General features: G+C 47.8%; 1 protein-coding gene across 4 annotated transcripts in view; it reads right to left on the reverse strand.

Moving 5' to 3' along the window:
- Nucleotides 1-12,209, reverse strand: part of zhx3b (zinc fingers and homeoboxes 3b) — an 83,393-nt gene that overhangs the window by 13,474 nt on the left and 57,710 nt on the right. For all 4 annotated transcript variants that reach the window (XM_086005720.1, XM_086005721.1, XM_086005718.1 and 1 more), the window contains one exon: nucleotides 692-3,652. In XM_086005720.1, coding sequence (XP_085861846.1) covers nucleotides 692-3,488 — 2,797 coding nt within the window. In that variant the 5' untranslated portion in view covers nucleotides 3,489-3,652. The remainder of the gene's footprint in view (nucleotides 1-691; nucleotides 3,653-12,209) is intronic.

Consider the following 12,209-nt stretch of genomic DNA (forward strand, 5'->3'; position numbering starts at 1 on the left):
AAAGTGACCGTGGAGCTGTCGGATTGTCGTACAAAACCCAAACTGGTTCACTCATGCCCTGGAGGGAAGGACACCTGCTGTCCTTACCTGGTCTGGCCTATATGTGACTCCAGTCCCAAACCAACGTGGTTGACTCCTAACTGCCTAGTAAGCCACTCAGTTGTATCACCGCCTTCTCAGGGCAACTAGGGATGAGCAATAAATGCCGGCCTTGCCAGCGACGCCCACATCCCGAGAATGGATATAATTGGTTTTTTTTTCCTAAACCAGCTAGCTTTACTGTCCGAGTGAGGCTGCCCGTCACTGCTGACTTATTAACAGTTGTGTGCTGCGTCCCCCACATTCACCAGGAAGTGAGATGGGTCTGCCCCCACTCATTCACTTCAGTTAGGTTCCTTAAAACCAGCAGAAAGAGACATTTACCTCATTGGTCTCTTGCTGGATTCTGTGCTCGGACCCAAAAGGTGGAAGGATAATGTTTTAACTAAAGTACCACCCAGTCCCAAAGGGAACCTTTTGAAGACAAAAAAAATATTAAAAGTGCCTGGTCAGTCTCTGAAGCATTTCTCTCTTTTAAACCACACCATCAAATTCATGACCGATAGCAGACACCAGGGTGAGACTGTTCCTTAATACCTCTTTTAATCCATTTTGCTTTACAGTACTATACTCATTGAACCTCAAGCCTCACCAGAGATGTTCTCAGCATCAAACTCATTCAGTTCTGGGTGGCCCTCCCGCGACCGGATATCCCAGTTATCGCTGTTGTCAGTCACATCAGAGTACACTTCCTCCGTTCCAAAGCGTTGACCGCATTTGGCCTTATCTAGTTTGTCGCTCTCTCCGTTGGTCGACTGCTGATCTTCGTTGCTGAAGTCGGACATGTACAAGGCGTCCTCGGTTTGTTTCTCTGCAAACCAGTCTCTGACCTGCTCGTAGCTCATGCAAGACTTCTCGCACAGCCGGTCCAGATCCTCTTCGTGCAGCAGCCGGTGCTGGGTGTAGTATTCGAACAAGACCGCTTTCCCGCTCCTTTTGGACGGCGTCCGCTTGAGTCTGTAATTCTCCACCGGCACGTCCGTAATTAAACTGTTGCTGCCGGAGCGTATGGCGTAGATGCCTTTTTTATAATCATCGTACCACTTCAGCTGTCCATTTTTTAATGCGTACCGCGCATCGCCAAACCAACGAACTACCTCGGTCCTGGGCAGCCTCGATTTGATGGCGAGCTCGTCATATTCTTCAACGGTCGGCCACTGTGTCCGCATAAACTGCAACTTCATCAAGTGAAGCTGGTGAACCGTTTTCTTATTTTGGCCTTTGTACTTGACGGCATTCGGAGATGCGGCTGAGGAGACGGAGCTAAGGTTGAGCGGCTTGCTGGCCTGCACAACCTTGGGCTGGATGCACAAGTTCGAGCCGTCTTTCAGGCAGATTTTCAACGGGCTGACCTTGAGCCGCTCGTGAGGCAGCGCAATTCGTTTCACGTCCACTGAGCTGCTGTCGCTTGGCGTCCCTTCTCCATCCGAGTCGTCTTCCTCCTCCCCGGAATCGGCGTCGTCCTTGAGGTCCGATTCTTCCTGTCGGGCTTTTAAGGCTTGCTCGTCCGGCTTAACCTTCCTCCGCTCGGAGAACCAGAGATCGATCTCCCGCCTGGTCATTTTGGTCTCGACCCGCAACCTGTCCACCTCTTCCTCGGGCGGGAAGGGGTTCTGACCATAGCTGTGCTCCAGGATGCTGAGCTGCTCGGCTGTCTTCCCTTTGAACTTGGGCGGTGTGAAGTCACTGCTGGTCTGCCACTGCCTCCGGTGCTGCTGGGAGGCCGACGAGTGGGGAGTGGACGGAGGCGGAACGGGCGGCTCCTCGTGGGTCGAGTCAGCGGAGACCGCGTTGGCGCTGCCGGCGTCGAAGGACTGGTTGCACTTTAGGTTCTTGTAGTTGTACCGCCGGTCGCTGAACCACTTCCGAATTTCTTTGCCCTGCAAACCCGTCACCCTCACAAGCCGGTCGACCTCTTCGTGCTCTGGGAACTGAGCTCGCAGGAAGCTCTGCTTAAGTGCGGCCAGCTGTTCTTTTGTTTTCTTGTACTTGTAGGTCCCAAGCTCTGAAATCATATTCGAGGAGGAGAGGTAACTGGAAGTGACCACGGCTCCTGGCTGGCTCGCTGAGGTGGTGGTTAAAATCTTTATATTTGAACTGAGGGCGGACCCCCCGAGCTTCTGCACCTGAAACTGTGCGGCGCTCTGCGGTTTGGAGATGGTGGCGAGGCTGACCGCAACAGGGGTGCCCGTCACCGTGACCCCTTTCACCACCCCCCCTGGCTGGGTGACAACAATATTGCCCCCCTGGGTCACCAGCTGGCAAGGGAAGTTGGCCTGGAAAACGTGCTGCCCGCCATTGGTGGTGGTGACTTGGGTGGGCAGCACCGTGATGGTCTGCTGCGGCACGCTCTGGATGATAGTGCTGAACATTTTCTTGCGGGCGTCCTCGATCTCCTCCGGGGTCCAGCTGATGCCGTGCTTCAGGCGTTGGGCGGTGAACCAGATCTTGAGCTGCTCCTCCGGGTACTTGGTGACCACGGTCAGCCAGCACAGCTCCGCCTTCGTCGGGTAGGGGAACTTATTGAAGGAGTTGTTGAGGAAGCTGTTGGTGTCCATGGCGGCGTTGTACGAGGGGATGCTGCTCAGAGGGATCATGACTTTGGGGAGGGGGCCGGAACTGCTGCTCAATGCCGGCCCTTGCACCACGGGGACTATCTGCGTCACGCCGGCCTGCAGAACGGGCACGGTCATGACGGCCGTTCCGTTGACATTTTGGGAAGCGTTTGTTAGCCCGTTGGCCGCCAGAACTTCCGCCGCGTCCTCGGTTTTCTTCACAGCCTCGTCGGCCGCCCCCAATTCGTCGCCGGGCTCTTCCCTTCCCGCGTGAGAGACGGTGATGCGTTTGGCTTCCGGCTTGGCTTTTAACATCTTCATGATGGGCGTTTTGCTGATGGAGATTTCCGACTGAGTTTCCGCCTCCTCCCCATTCTCTTTGCCGTCGTTGCTTTTGGTCTCGGAAATGCTCTGCTCCACGACCGTCTGGCTGTTCCTTTTGATGACGCTCACTTTCAGGTTGGTCTCGTCTGGATGGCTCAGGGTGTTGTGCACCGTCAGGGACTCCTGGCTCTTGGTGCTGAAGTTGCACTCGACGCAGACGTACAGTTGGTCCGCGCTTGCGTCGGAGTGCTCCGATTCTATGTGCACGGTAAAGGCGTGGTAGTCCTGACTAGCGTAATCACAGTACTTGCATTCAAAGCCACCGCGCTCTGCAACATCATTATTACTGAACGTTTCCTCGCCAGCCGACAGGTCCTCAATGGGAAATGCTTGCAGAGAGGACTCATCGTCGTCGTTGTATTCTGGTGTAATGTCCATGTCTGGATCATGCATGGCCAGGGTTTTGGCTGGTATCATACAAGGGGTGGTAGACTTCCTCTTGCTGGCCATGATGAAACAGCAACAATGTCTGAAGAGGGAAGCGGGGCAGAAGTCCTTAACCTCTACAAAGCACTAAACTCCCGCTCAGAGCCCTTCCCTCTCCATTAAACTCTTGCCGTTTTGACGGTTCACCAAACGCTGGATACGCGGAAACCGGTCAAGGAAGGCCCCACCTGCAAGACAGAAGAAGTGAGAAAGAAAAGTTGGATGTGCATCAAAGTAACCAGCAGTTAAAAGTTTTCATTTTACCAGTGGAATCCTTTAAAGTCTTTCACTTATTTCCATTTTTCTGAGTAAACAAAGGAGAGTCGGTGTGAAGCGGGCTGTGAATATGACGTCAAATATTCAGTGTTGTCAGTGAATATAATTGACACCAATGTACGATTGGAAAAATCAATTAAACTATTACATGTTAATGTACCATCGGGTGTTAAACTTTATTAATTCATCATCTCAAGTTGCTCCCCTGATAATAGACCTGTAACCAATCACCCTAATCATCTTTGGCTCAGTGCTCGGACACTTGCAAATTGACTGCCTCAGTTCCCGACATTACAACAGTGACTACAATTTCAAAAGGACTTAATTGACTGCAAAGCGCTTTGGGACGTCCTGAAAGGGGTTATATAAATGCAAGTCTATCGTTTTTTTTAGTTGTACAGGGCCTTGGTGAGACCACACCTTGAGTATTGTGTGCAGTTTTGGTCGCCTTATCTGAGGAAGGATGTTCTTGTCATGGAGGGAGTGCAGCGAAGATTCACCAGACTGATACCTGGGATGGCAGGAATGACGTATGAAGAGAGATTGGGTTGATTAGGCTTATATTCGCTAGAGTTTAGAAGAATGAGAGGGGATCTCATTGAAACTTATAAAATTCTAACAGGACTAGACAGACTAGATGCAGGAAAGATGTTCCCGATGGTCGGGGAGTCCAGAACCAGGGGTCACAGTCTAAGGATAAGCCATTTAGGACTGAGATCAGGAGGAATTTCTTCACCCAGAGAGTGGTGAACCTGTGGAATTCTCTACCACAGAAGGCAGTTGAGGCCAATTCATTAAATATATTCAAGAAGGAGTTAGATATATTTCTTAAGGCTAAAGGGATCAAGGGATATGGGGAGAAGGCAGGGACAGGGTAATGAATTTGGATGATCAGCCATGATCTCATTAAATGGCGGAACAGGCTCGAGGGGCCGAATGGCCTACTCCTATCTTCTATGTTTCTATCTACCCAAATCTGGGAGCACCAAATGAGTTACTGTACTGCTGGATGCTTCCCGCAGTGAATGTAGAATGACAATTTTCCACGGCCGTCGTTACCCGTAGCTGAAATTCTAGTGGGTGAAGAAAAATGTCCACAACGTCGACTGTGTGGAAAATGATAAAAGCGCAAGAGCCTTCAAGCGATGCCTCTGAAAGCAACAGGTGCCCTGTCCCCAGAGGAAGTGACCTCTGGCGCCAATGAGAGTCTATGAAGGTGTGTAGCAGATACAGGCCTTCCATAGCCCCTACCGCCATTCAACAGTGCTACTCGGTCAGCTAGGGGAGCACTTAGTGGCGTGACACATGGACAACGTGGGGAGCACTTGCGGGCGGGACACATGGATGAGAATACAAAGAAATTCACAAAAGAAAAGGAAGCAACACAGATCAAGGTGACTTTGGACCTATGGTCATAGAGTCATAGAGTTATACAGCGCAGAAAGAGGCCCTTCGGCCCATCGTGTCCGCGCCAGCCATCAAGCCCTATCTATTCTAATCCCATTTTCCAGCACTTGGTCCATAGCCTTGTATGCTATGGTGTTTCAAGTGCTCATCTAAATGCTTCTCGAATGTTGTGAGGGTTCCTGCCTCTACCACCCTTTCAGGCAGTGAGTTCCAGATTCCAACCACCCTCTGGGTGAAAAAGTTTTTCCTCAAATCCCCTCTAAACCTCCTGCCCAAAAGGTTCCAAAAGCTCTCCACCACTGGAGGTGTTCCTTGTGTCAAGTCTGGGTCAAGGCTAATTGATAGATATTGCTTGCCATGATAAGTCAACAACTCCATTATTATTGTATCATAAGACTACCAGGATGGTAGATGGTGAACTAGACGGACTGTGGTCTTTTTTCCAACCTAAGTGAGTGGGCAGAAATTTGGCAGATGGAATATAATGTTGGAAAGTGTGAGGTTATGCACTTTGGCAGAAAAAATCAAAGAGCAAGTTATTATCTAAATGGAGAGAAACTGCAAAGTGCTACAGTACAAAGGGATCTGGGGGTCCTGGTGCATGAAACACAGGTTAGTATGCAGGTACAGCAGGTGATCAGGAAGGCCAATGGAATCTTGGCTTTTATTGCAAAAGGGATGGAGTATAAAAGCAGGGAAGTCTTGCTTCAGTTATACAGGGTACTGGTGAGGCCACACCTGGAATACTGCGTACAGTTTTGGTTTCCATATTTAAGAAAAGATATACAGGAAACTTTGTGCTTTTCCGGAGGTGAGCTATCCGGCAATCTGGAGCCACCGGCAAAAATCAGCAGCCGTTTTTTATTCTTTTTGTTTGTTTTTTTTGCTTTGTTTGAACAGTCAAGCTGTGCAAGGTCTGTAGCTATAGCAACAGCTTCAGCTACAGAGCTTTAGGGCCACACCCGAGTGTTTAGAAGCTGTTGCTAAGCAACAGTGTTTGTTGTCAAATACGGAGATAAGAATCTCCATATCTCTCAACATTAACTCTGGAGAGTATGGCACTTTTTAGGCAACGGCAGCAGCTCGGTCCCGTGGGTGCCGGATAGCACAAAGTTTCCTGTACTTGCTCTCGAGGCAGTTCAGAGAAGGTTCACTCGGTTGATTCCGGAGATGAGGGGGTTGACTTATGAGGAAAGGTTGAGTAGGTTGGGACTCTACTCATTGGAATTCAGAAGAATGAGAGGCGATCTTATCGAAACATATAAGATTGTGAGGGGGCTTGATCGGGTGGATGCGGGGAGGATGTTTCCACTGATGGGTGAGACTAGAACTAGGGGGCACAATCTTAGAATAAGGGGCTGCCCTTTCAAAACTGAGATGAGGAGAAACTTCTTCACTCAGAGGATAGTAAATCTATGGAATTTGCTACCTCAGAGAGCTGTGGAAGCTGCGACATTAAATAAATTTAAAACGGAGATAGACAGTTTCCTAGCAGATAAGGGAATTAGGGGTTACGGGGAGCGGGCAGGGAAGTGGACGTGAGTCTAGGTTCGGATCAGCCACGATCCTATTGAATGGCGGAGCAGGCCCGAGGGGCCGTATGGCCTACTCCTGCTCCTACTTCTTGTGTTCTTATGTTCTAGCAATTCCTATATTCCTATGAAATTTCAGGTGTCCAAAAGCCAAACAGACGCGTTAACTCCAGACATGTCTGGAAGATACTTGTGGCATAAAATTGAGGGTACCAATGACGTACAATGCAGTACACTGCTAATGGTTGGGCCTGAGGGTCCTCGGGGGTCGGGTGACATACTGCAGTCACGGTCTCCATGGTGGACCTGAACCTGCCCATGCATTGCTCTTCCCCCATGCACGGGTGGCTTACTTTGTTGCAGCACCACGCTGAGAGTTGTGTGCTCCAAGACCAACTTCTCCTCCCCTGCAATGCACCCATTTGTCAGCTACACACTGCTCTCCTCTGTGTTATTCATTTGTTAACTGATGTGGTGATGATTCATAATATTCTCCTTTGTTAAATTCCTGTAGCTCCAGGTTTGACCTGAAGCAAATGACCATTCAAGTTCACAATGTGGCTATGTAATGATGCACTTTCATTAGTGTCCTAAATAACCAAAAAAAATAGACTTTCATTCACTTTTCATTAATGCTCATTATCCAGTTTGTAAAAATACATTAAGAGTAGCTCCTTGGGACATCTTTATTACATTAAAGGCGCTATACAAATGCAAGTTGCTATTGTTTTGGAGAGCTAGCACAGATAAATGGTCTGTCACCTTTCCTCCCAATGTTACATTACTTTCCTCTCGCATCTAAGTTCTGCTAAAATGATCAAAGACAGGGAAATAGGTCCCAGACTTGTGCTAGGATATAATGTCCCAACAACAAATAACCTGCTAACTGGTCGAATAGTTGCCACTTTTTAAAAGAGGAAATTATGAACAGCCACATTTCAAAATTTAGCTATTTGGCCGGACAGGGATTTTATATTATGCTGTTGCTATGAAGTTCAACTTGGTTCAGAAGGGGTTAATTGCCAGAACCACAGGATGTTGTTTAGGACAAATTAGCAAGAATGCCAGTTGTGTCAAAATTGTGTTGCTCACATACCAGATTTGTTTGAGACAAAAGATATAATCAAATATCTTAGAAGGTATCTGCATCTGCAATTCTGGATTGGTGCCCATTCAGAGTTGCCAGCAGGGGTCTTAGCTAAACAAGCAATGCAGCTATCATGGCTCCCATACTGGAGGTTTTCTCATTCAAAGCAGTAGCGGGAATTAAGGGATATGGGGATAGTGCAGGAAGATGGAGTTGAGGCCTACTCCTGCTCCTTTTCATGTGTTCTTTTGTTCTTTGATTGACACGTTGGCGAGCCAATGCTCAACACACAGAAGTCAAGGACATTGCCAGACAGTTCAAAAATGTCTGACTAGCAGAGTCAAGGGCCAATGTTATTTTCCTTGTTATGATAAACGGTAAGATGATGATTCGAGTTGACTGAAAACTGTATTCTGTTCATTCATATACCGCATACAATTGGTTCACAATTGGCCTGGTCTCACTGGATTGCTCATCTGTTCATATTTCCAATGAAATGAGAAACGTACGTGGCATTACAGCACCCAGCACACTCAACGAGGGGTCTTTACTGTTAATGACCCCTGGATCATGCTGTTTAACTATATATTGGGCAGGCAAAGGTATACTATTGAACCTTGGAGATGGGGGGGTTCACTTACACGTATGACCGGTGAGGCTGAGCTAAAGAATATCTAGTAAAGCCCTGAAATTTTCCCAATAGGACATTGGGGAAAAAGTGATCCCACAGAAAGAAAATAGAGGATGTTCATGATAAAACAAGAATCTTATCCTTTTGTGGAAAATGAGAATCGTGTATAAAGGCCAAGTGCATGTGCAATTTTTATTGCCACAAATGAAGGCATCCGCTGTCCTAAATGCCGATGTGCTGTTTGCACCATTTGAAGGAACCTGCGATGCCCACTGCCTGCCAGGCCAGGATTTGCACCATCTGCATTCGTGGGTCTGACTGACAGCAGAAGTTGATGCAGTGGATACCCTGCTGTAAAAGGTCAGAATGACCACATAAACTAGCCCTAATCACCAAAATCAAAAAGTTCCCTGGGCTGGCTGCCACAGATACTCCAAGCTGTGGCTCCAGGCCCCCCCCAGACAGGAGGCACCGATCCAGTTCACTGTGGCCAACAAGCTTGAATTTATTTCTACCTTTTCAGATGACTCAAAAAAGCAAATCTGTCAGTTCCCCCTCTTAAAGAGTGAGCTTCATCATCAGGACCCGTTTTAAAAATCAAAAGCATATGGGATCCTAGATATTTTTTTTTTTTTTTTTTTAAATAAAAGAGTCATCGAGTGCAAAAAGGCAAAGCTAAACCTCTACAAATCATTTGGCAGGTTACAGTTAGAATATTGTGTTCAATTCTGGGCATTTGGAAGGATGACACGGCCACGGAGAGGGTACAGAAGAGATCTACTAAGAGAGTACCAGGGATGAGAGGCTTCATATTATAAGGAGGCACTAGAGAAACTGGGGCTTTACTCACAAGAAGCAAGAAGAACAAGAGATCTGATTGACGTGCAGAGAATTAAGATGGGGCTTGATACAGTAAATCAGGAAAAAGCTATTTCCAGTCAGTGAGTTGGTAAGGGGCAAAAATTAAGATTATTACCTTGGGAATAAACGTAGAGGGACGGCGATAATTTTTTTTTTTTTTTTTTTTAACACAGTGAGTGGTTAGGAGATGGAATGTCCTACAAGGAACAGTGGTGGAAGCAGAATTAAGAATAGCTTTATGAAAAGGTAGTGGATAAATATTTCAAAGAGATGAATTTAAAAGGTATGGGAAAGGGCAGGTGAATGGGACTAGCTCTGTCAGGGAGTCGGCACAGGCACGATGTGGGCTGACAGGCCTCTGTCTGTACTGGGAAAATTCTACAATTACAACAAGGCTCACTGTCTAGATTTACACATGAAGAATGGCCATCTTTATAGATCCATGTGATCTCCTGGGCTGGTTTCAATCGCCTGAGGGGGTCGGAGAGGAATTTTCCAAAGTATTTTTTTCCGTTATTGGCCCGGAGTTTTTGTTTGCCTCTCCCAGATGACATGGTTTGGGGGGGGGGGGGGGGGGGGGGGGAGGGAGTGTCTAGTCACGGGGTGAGGGCCAGGATTTATGGACCAGCTGCTCTTTTGCAGCCCATCAATTTTCTACATGTGTCGTAGGATCAAGTACTGGAGATTTGTTGGCGCTCAGGAAACCAGACCCCAGCAGCAGCGAGTCCCTTCAGGAGAACGAGTGAAAGAGAGGGAAAAACTTGGAAGAAAAACATTGTGGTAAAGAACAAGGACCTGGTTTCCGGCCCCTTCCCTTTGTCTTTTTGTGTGTCTTAATTTTTTTGCTCAGTTAGTGCCAATGACATCATCAGGAGGAGAACTGACGCGGAGAAGTTACTGAGCCTGACAGCGGGCGGGTACTGACATCCAGCTCCCTCGCAGTTCAGTTAGTAACTCCTCCAGGCGCAGTCCTTTGTCAACATCATCAGCAGTCCCAGTTTAAAGAAACATTTTCAGTGAAAGAAAAATTATAGTTCTTATTTTGTACCCATTTGTTTTTGTTTAAAAGGAGCCATTCTTAAAAAGTTCCTCAGAATATTTGTTAATGTTCTCCCCCCACCCTAGATACAATCTGTTTTTCTTCCACTCCCCTCTCTTTCCACCCCCCCCCAGGGCACGTCAGTACCACTCAGCAACAGGGCCTGCTGCAGGGAGGATCTCTCCATGGAATCAACCTGCTCGCTGGAACCGGGGCAAATCAAGTCCAGACCTGACAATCGGAAAGACAATAAGCCACGTCTCGCTGCACTTCTGACTCCAGTCAGTACCGCGGTCAACACACTGTCTCATCGTTCCGTCAGCCCCTCTCCGGCTGTTCGCAACCGAGGAGCAACATTACACGCACAGGCTAGATGTTGCAGCTTGGGTTGCCAACTCTGGTCGGATGCATTCCTGGAGGATTCCTCACATGACCTCCTGCCTCCAACCGGTCAAATAGTCTGTTCTTCCCCCCCCTATTTTAATAAGTGTTCAAAGAAAATGAAAGGGAAAAAAAGAACAATTTTTTTTTTAATGATTTTTCTTTTCAGAGCTTCTCGCAGCAGGGTCCGGGAGATTCGGCTTTAATTCCAGGAGACTCCAGGGCAATCCTGTAGAGTTGGCAAGCCCGAGTTACAGCCTCGTCCCACCTGCGGTAATACTTTGGTCCATGGCACCAGGCGACTGGACCATTCCGTGCCAGTTATTTGCACAGCCAAGCCAGCAACGTACAAACCCAGAGTTCAAAGCCCTCGTGGATACTGCGGAGGAGGTAAAGGTGGGAGCGACCCAGAGTATAATTTGCAGCGCGGAGCATTTTTCTGGTCAGGCTGAATATAGGATGCCCTTTGGCAATGGGCCTTGACCGCGGGTCAGTCCAATTCTAGTGGTCACACTGGCTTCTTCTGCAATACTGCATGCAATTGCTCAGCCTCCAGCCAGGCATTGATTATATGTTCGGCCAATGCATCATTTTATTTTTGATACACCATTGTGTTGCAATTCCAGCCTCCTATTACATCACCTTTGCTACCACATGCACAAGGATATGGCGATAGGACAGGAAAGTGCAGTTAAAAACATAAGAATTAGGAGTAGGCCATACGGCCCCTCCAGCCTGCTCCGCCATTCAATAAGATCATGGCTGACCTTCGACCTCAACTCCACTTTCCCGCCCGATCCCCATATCCCTCGATTCCCCTACAGTCCAAAAATCAGTCGATCTCAGCCTTGAATATACTCAACGACTCAGCATCCACAGCTCTTTGAGGTAGAGAATTCCAAGGATTCACAACCCTCTAGAGAAAAAAATCCTCCTCATCTCAGTCTTAAGCCCCCTAGTTCTATACTCTCCAGTCAGGGGAAACCACCTCTCAGCATCTACCCTGTCAATCCCCCTCAGAATCTAGGGGGATAGAATATAAAATAGGGAGGTATTGCTTCAGTTGTACAAGGTATTGGTGAGACCGCACCTGGAATACTGCGTACAGTTTTGGTGTCCATACTTAAGAAAAGACATACTTGCTCTCGAGTCAGTACAAAGAAGGTTCACTCGGTTAATCCCGGGGATGAGGGGATGGACATATGAGGAGAGGTTGAGTAGATTGGGACTCTACTCATTGGAGTTCAGAAGAATGAGAGGCGATCTTATTGAAACATATAAGATTGTGAAGGGGTTGGATCGGGTGGATGCAGGGAAGATGTTCCCGATGATGGGTGAAACTAGAACTAGGGGGCATAGTCTTAGAATAAGGGGCTGCTCTTTCAAAACTGAGATGAGGAGGAACTACTTCACTCAGAGGGTGGTAGGTCCATGGAATATGCTGCCCCAAAAAGCTGTAGAAGCTACATCATTACATAAATTTAAAACAGAAATAGACAGTTTCCTAGAAGTAAAGGGAATTAAGAGTTAC

This window comes from Somniosus microcephalus, chromosome 13 (genome assembly GCF_052327205.1).
Source record: "Somniosus microcephalus isolate GS21.2 chromosome 13, FLI_Smic_1.0, whole genome shotgun sequence".
NCBI classification, from domain to species: Eukaryota; Metazoa; Chordata; class Chondrichthyes; order Squaliformes; family Somniosidae; genus Somniosus; species Somniosus microcephalus.